The 7,129-nt window shown below is 38.6% G+C and overlaps 2 protein-coding genes across 2 annotated transcripts in view; both read left to right on the forward strand.

The window, feature by feature from the left end:
* The window catches only part of SPARC (secreted protein, acidic, cysteine-rich), a 7,053-nt gene extending 1,707 nt beyond the window's left edge, over positions 1 to 5,346 (forward strand). Inside the window, exons 2-6 of the mRNA XM_018022858.2 lie at positions 2,774 to 2,853; positions 3,075 to 3,293; positions 3,562 to 3,780; positions 4,179 to 4,529; positions 4,759 to 5,346. Coding sequence (XP_017878347.1) covers positions 2,782 to 2,853; positions 3,075 to 3,293; positions 3,562 to 3,780; positions 4,179 to 4,529; positions 4,759 to 4,815 — 918 coding nt within the window. The 5' untranslated portion in view covers positions 2,774 to 2,781 and the 3' untranslated portion in view covers positions 4,816 to 5,346. The remainder of the gene's footprint in view (positions 1 to 2,773; positions 2,854 to 3,074; positions 3,294 to 3,561; positions 3,781 to 4,178; positions 4,530 to 4,758) is intronic.
* Positions 5,347 to 5,443: 97 nt separating this feature from the next.
* Positions 5,444 to 7,129, forward strand: part of His2Av (Histone H2A variant) — a 6,505-nt gene continuing 4,819 nt past the window's right edge. The window contains exons 1-2 of the mRNA XM_018022860.2: positions 5,444 to 6,334; positions 6,480 to 6,557. Of these exons, the coding sequence (XP_017878349.1) occupies positions 6,332 to 6,334; positions 6,480 to 6,557 (81 nt within the window). The 5' untranslated portion in view covers positions 5,444 to 6,331. The remainder of the gene's footprint in view (positions 6,335 to 6,479; positions 6,558 to 7,129) is intronic.

Genomic DNA, 7,129 nt, shown 5'->3' on the forward strand with positions numbered 1-7,129 from the left:
TTCACATATTCAGAAAGCACTTGCAATTTGACAATTTAGAACTGCACTATAATTAAATATAAAGGATTATCTAATTCCTATAAAATCTAAGACGTCAGATTAGTTGTTCTGCGATCAATGTATCAAATTATAAAAAATGTTTCCGGAACTGTCCATCCCTGGTGCATACCATGTGGACAGGTGCGCACTTCTGATCTCCCGATTATTAAGTACCAGTTTACAGGTAAATGCATTCGGCTATGGTCGCAATGGAGTGCTCTGTCTAAAACAAACCGCTCATTGACTTTAAATCGTCAAAGAAAAGCTTAGTATAATCTCTCGTAACCCAGTTTCGTGCCTTTTCTGATATCAGAGCAACGGGACTAGAATCAATTTTATTTGAAATAATCAAATCAATATTTGCGATAGTTCGTCATCGATTAGATCGATTCTGTATAATTAATTGCTTCAATAAATTCCAAAGGAGTGTTCGTACTTTATTAAAAGTTTAATTGCAATTAATTCGTTAAAACGCGGAAGAGCTAATCAATCATTTAACTTAAATTACATCGAAGTCTTGATGTCTATAATTAGACAAATGGAAGTACTTTATTATTCATGCGCGAATATAAGTAATATTTTATTGCAAGTAGATAGTTACGATCCGCTTATCTTGTTATAAAAGATAGAGGAAGTTGTCCTTTCAAGAACGGAAGTCCAACATCCTGTCGAATAAAAAAAGAAATATTACTATCTTTATCACATGGGATGTTCATGTAAAAGCCAGCCAGTAATTGAACAAGCAATGATAACGAACGAGTATTTGTACGCGAGAGACAAAAAGTGTTACTGGGTTATAGGCGACACTTTATCAAATAAAGAGCAGCGATATAGCGTGCGTAACTTAAATCTAGAGAAATCGACTTTAATAAACTCTGGTCCACGGTTATAACGAGTTATGGGGTACATAATTGCGTTTGGTTTACGAGGACGTTTCGCAGAATAGATTCGTTAGCCGTGATGCATTATAAAAATGAGAAATCTCGAATTTCTGCAGTTCGCGGAATGCGACACACGATATTCAAATCAATTTCGCTACGGAGGCAGTTCTTCGTTTAAGAAATATTTATGAACAGTCGTTAGTAGCGCGTTCTCTGAATGAGTAGAACTTTTCGAGAGAGGTCTGAACTTTTTATCGCCGCGTAGATACTACGAGAAGATAAGAGGTTGTTAAAATAATTCTTGGTATTCGTCCGAAAGCTGGACGAGATGAGCAATTTCGGTCGGGGAAAAGTTTATGGGATCGTGTCGTGTTTCTTGGAAATTCGAATGACGGCGATTACGCGATTTCGTGGGCGCTGTTCTGCGATCACAGAAGCGATAAAAACAGCCCGCGTCTCCTACGCTCGCCTTCGTACTCGTGCAAGCTGTACTGTCGCACGTTGTCACGATACGTCTCCTACTTGATCCTATTTCAATCGAAGTCTTCACTCTATAAAAAGGCGATTTTGTAACGCTCGTTTTAAAATAATAGCGTACAATTTTTATTTGAAACATCGCAGTTATCTGTGATCTCATTAAGTTAACATCGTTTATATTTTCCATGCGCGAAAAGTATTTATAATTTCGTTACAAAAAATTGGATCGTGGTTATTAATACATGTAAATTGAAGCTTGAAATTTTTATAATACTGTTCATACCGAAAATAACGAACAGAAACGAAGACGGTTGATCCGATTTGTATTATGAAACGAGTTTAAAAATTTGTGGAAATTTCATGGTACAAATGTAATCAAACCGGGACGTAAACTAAGCAAGTTATATTTAGCAAGTTAACCCGATGGAACGTTCGAGTGACGCGTTTTCATTTCCAACTATAAATGTGTTCGGACACGTTCTCATTTCGCGGGTTACCCGTTTTCCAAGTGTCCATTTTTTTACTTCGATTCCTCCAGGGATAAATTGGCGTACTAAATTTAGTACACAGCACATGGCTTTCCTCTGTTTATCGATGCGAGTAAAACGGATATACAAGTATAGAAATCCTGTTTCTCAGATGGTAGAACTTTCAGAAATAATCTACACATTTTCAGTTTGCTGTGTCAATAAAATTGTTATAAAGCCACGAAGCAGGAAAATAAGAAAGTACAATTTAATTTCACATTACTAGAGAAACATCAAATGTTACTTTTGAAACCAGACGAGAACGATTTGAAGAATTGTAACAAGCTCTATTGAAATCATGACAGACCTTGTAACGAGGAGAATAACGTAGGCGTTTATAGTTTGCAGATGAGTTCGATGCGACCTTCGCCTCTCGTCATCAATACAAAGCAATGAAGACAGATTCATAAATAGGTTTTTATCATCTGCACTTACTGCAAGAGTCGTACTTGAGCGTCTATTCGCGAGCGTAAAGAATTAGAGGAACGTGCATTCAACTTGTTGCGAACATTTTGTAAAGAATCGTGATTTCTGAGTATCTGGGTTATCGCTTCGTTGCTCCTATTAAGGTCTCACGAGATTTATCGTCAGTCACGTTAACCGACGTTATATATTAGAGAAAATTTTCAAATAAATTGAACCGTACGCCGTCCCGAGATCGGAGCCAAATGATTCGAGGCTCTGGTTTAAATCACGTTAGATTATAGACTATCATCGCGTAGGAAGTTTATAATGATAACAGAAGTTCAATGTTGGTTTATATCACGTTAGAAGAGAGGGGGAGATGAAAAACGTGTGCTATATCCGAAATTTGAACGCAGATACTTAACGATCGATCGTCTGTCGCAGAAATCGCAATGCGGACCAAACTGCAGCTGCTCTTATTTACGTTGCTGTTAGTGGCCCTTCTGGTAGACGTCTCGGCTCAGGTGAGTTAATAAAAAAATAAGTACAACTAAAACAATAAAAACTGTGCGACTACATATATTCCTAATAAATGGTAAATAATAAATATTGACTCATGACTCAAGCATCTTCAAAGGACATTCCTACATTTGAAATTCAGAAACAAATGCTTTAATATCGATGTTGATATCTAATATTTATGTGGGAAATATTTGCACGCAGAACTGTAATGATCAATTTACAGCGGCGAAGAAAATATCGTCGTCGCACGACTACGACGGAAGCCAGCGTTCAAGATGAGGTCATGAACATGCTTGAAGCTGATGAAATAGCCGAGAAGGCATCGGAGGATGCTGAGGTCACCGTTGAAGATGGCAGAAACGAGGTTGGATCGAAGCGGGAGAGCTTGCTCCGTTTGGACCCGTGCATGGATAAACATTGTGGCGCAGGACGAGTTTGCAAGGTTCGTCAGTGGCGATAATTCCATCTTTAATTGCGAATTTGTTTCGCAAAATGACGATCAGCTTGAGAAAAGAACTTTGACCGAATTAATTCTTTGATACGTCAATTGGATAATAATAGAATAATTTTCTTTCAATAATAAATGAAAATTAGAACAGAAGAGAGACTCTGAAATAAAACGTTGTACTAAAACTTCGGAGCTTCCGGATTCGGGACGTTCATTTCGTTCGCTAAGAGTACGCCCATTGCAAGAAGTACTCTTGTTTTAGGCAGTAGACGAAGAAACAGCTGAATGCGTTTGCGTCGAAGTATGCGACCAGGAAGTCGATCCGAGGCGAAAAGTTTGTACTAATTACAATGAGACTTTCGGAAGCGATTGCGAAGTCTACCAGGCGCGTTGCTTCTGTGACACCGACGACGCCAGATGCAAAGGCTCTGATTATCAGCACGTTCACATCGAGTATTACGGCGAATGCAGACAGATGCCCGTAAGTATATCAGCTCGAGATATAGGGCTGAGACAAGTAATTGTATAAGTAAAAATGTCGACCAGCAACAACAAAGCTTTCTCGCGGAACCTGAAACGAAACATAGCAATTCAATTATCGCTGACTGATAAAACTGGATACTCCTAACCAGAATTATATATCTTATCTTCCGCGTATTGTTCTATCATTGTAGGAACGATTTCATTGCAATTCCATGGCTGCGCTTGCAGTTTTTTAAAACGCGACACACGTGTGTTTATATTATATAACAAATAGATTTAAATCTCTGCGTGAATTAATACAATAAATAATAATAAAAATGCAGTAAATTATTTTCTTGATGTGTTGTTAACACCTAATCGAGCGTTTCGTATCAATCATTATTTATTTTACGACAGATGTGCAAAGAAGAGGACATGGCCGATTTCCCAAGACGTATGCGCGACTGGCTATTTAACGTAATGAGGGATCTTGCCGATCGTCAAGAATTACCGTCACATTATTTGAAGATGCAACGCGAAGCGGAAACGAACCACACGCTGCGCTGGACGAACGCTGCCATTTGGAAGTGGTGCGACCTGGATGGTCACCCTCATGACAGGGCGGTTTCCAGGCACGAACTCTTCCCCATCAGAGCACCGCTGATGGCCCTCGAGCATTGTATTGCACCGTTCCTCGACTCTTGCGATGTCGACAACGACCACAAGATTACTCTAATCGAATGGGGCAAATGTTTACAACTCGACGAGGTAATTAACAAAAAACTAAAAATATATCCATCATTTTTTACCTTACTATAATTACAAAATATTATTATATCTCAAATAGTGACAGCAGATATTTAATATTATTTTTAATCGAAGATTTTTAGATTTAAAATATTAATTTAGGATCGAACAAAACTATTTTTGCTCTACTCATTTATTCAAACATGTGAAATCGTTCTAATTCGATTGATATCAATTACAATAATCGTAGGATGATTTGGAAGATAAATGTGACGAGCTGGCGGAAGCGACAAATTTCGAGCAATAACTACGATAAATTCCAACGAAAGGCGGTTACGACTTGATAAGCGGAACGGAAGGTACAAAAAAGACGGGGAGTAAACACACGGCGCGGACGCTGCTGCGTACATCTAGAAAAGGGCAACGAAGGTGGAAAACGGCGGGAAAAATTGCATGTAAATTGCTGCACCTGGCAACGCGCATGTCTACGCAGAGACTCGTCGATATTGCAACCCGTCCGTGATGGTCGTGCCAACAGCAGTTTTAGACAGTGCTCCCTAATAATATAGAGATATGTGCACGTTGGGGATCGTTCGCGATTTTTCTCTAATAAGTTTTTAATTAATACGTAAACGAACACTGTCATACGATAATTGTCCATATTGCTGGTTTCCTATCCCTATATTTAGTATAATCTTGATTGTATTGTCCTCGTAGCAACAACGTACGTATTTTCTATATATACACACGCCCACACGCATATATACCTGCATACATTTTGTATAGGTCTGTTATGTGACTGCCTTTTTCTTAATAAAGAATGATACATTTTATTTAACATTTGCAATGATAAATTGATGACACATATGCTTCATGGTGTCAGATGTTAAAAACCGATGGAACGTGTATATATACTTTTTTTTCAGGAATAATTTCGTTCATGGCTTTATCGAATATAAAGTAGATCGAAATGTCATTTCGTTTTATACATTTGTACGATTCCTTTGAAGTCAAGTGTTAATTTCATTTTATTTTATCATAACTAAAGATATAACGCTTTTAATTGTTAGAAGACGCGCGTAATCTTTATTAAAATTTTTATTTCTTATTAAAGTTTTATTGCAGTATTGTCTCATCTTGTATTAAAGTTGTGATAACACGGGGTGAGGATCAAATTATATAAATGAAACGGTTGTTCATTTTATGGCGTACTTTGGTAAGATAGACAAAAGTCTGTTCAATATATATCAAAATCATTTTCTCGTAATCGTTCTATCATTGTTGGAAATCTAAACGTTTAAACGAGTCAAAGTTCTACTAAGTAAAAAAAATTCAAACAATGTAGTTGTATTGTATGGAACGTGAGACAATAGGAAAAATGTAAAATCAAAAATAAGTGATCGTACAAGTGGTCTGAAATTAAAATAGACTAAGAAGTGTTTGATAAATTGGAAATAAATAGTAAGTGGCCGGTGTGAATAATAACGTAGTGTCCACGTTAGACAGTATGGAAAATTACCCAGGCGCAGGTCGAGGATAGGCAATGGGACGAGACGGCGTTCAAGTGGTACTACGAGATTAGAAACGTTATATTCACCGAGGGAGGTTATATTCTCTCGCCGAAGTGTAGTAACGTCCGAGCGCCGACAGATGGCAAGGAGATGTTCATCGGGCCTCTGTGATTGGTCTGCCGTTGTCACGTGGGACGATCATGGTACACGCCGGCAGCGCCAAGTGTATTTGGCGGGACCGCGTTTAGACGGCGTCGTCTGTGCTTCTGGCAAGTCTGTCGTGTAGTGAACCGCAAAGGCTCTTGTCGGATAATGGTGAGTATCCGCCAGTTTTCAGCGGTTCCTTTAGCCATCCGTGTCTGATGTCAACAGCATCGTGTTCGACAATGTTCACGCTGTCATCTGGCCAAGTTTCGTTTCCGTGTCTCGCAAATTAACCCTGATTTTCGTCTCTGAACAGGCTGGCGGAAAGGCGGGCAAGGACTCTGGTAAAGCGAAGGCGAAGGCGGTCTCTCGTTCAGCGAGGGCCGGCTTACAGGTGAGTTTATTGCCTACTACTCAACTAATTCGGATACGTAGAATACGGTCTCGCCGATATTATTTTTCGACAAGTTACGCGTACGCGATTATTTTCAAGATAAACAGGTTAAACCACGATGGTTGGCGCGAAAAACCGAAGCGTTTTTAGATGCCTAATGAACAGTTCATTTCTTTAGCGTTCTCGCGATTTTAGTACAAATACAATGTATGACAGTGCTTCGTTTCACTTTGCTTTACACCTGTTACGTCAAATTACCAAGGTATACGTCGTGTAAATAGATTATTTTTTGAATTGAACATCCAGTCGTTACGTCTACGTTCGCAAGTTTTCAAACGAGACGGTTGACTCTGTGTACACCCCCTCTCCTCTCGTATCTTTCAATTCAGCCACTAATATGACTTTCATTGAAATAGTTTTTTAAATAAATTGTTATTGTACAATTGTCCAATTCGAATTAGACGCTAACAATAATTTCGATTTCGCCAATATTGCATCAGTTTCGGCGAAATAATTCAAGCTGACAACAAATATCGAAATTTGCCTTCAACTTATTATATTCGTGTTCAATC

Source organism: Ceratina calcarata, unplaced genomic scaffold (assembly GCF_001652005.2).
Source record: "Ceratina calcarata isolate Rehan_Ccalc_2016 unplaced genomic scaffold, ASM165200v1 scaffold294.2, whole genome shotgun sequence".
Classification (NCBI taxonomy): Eukaryota; Metazoa; Arthropoda; class Insecta; order Hymenoptera; family Apidae; genus Ceratina; species Ceratina calcarata.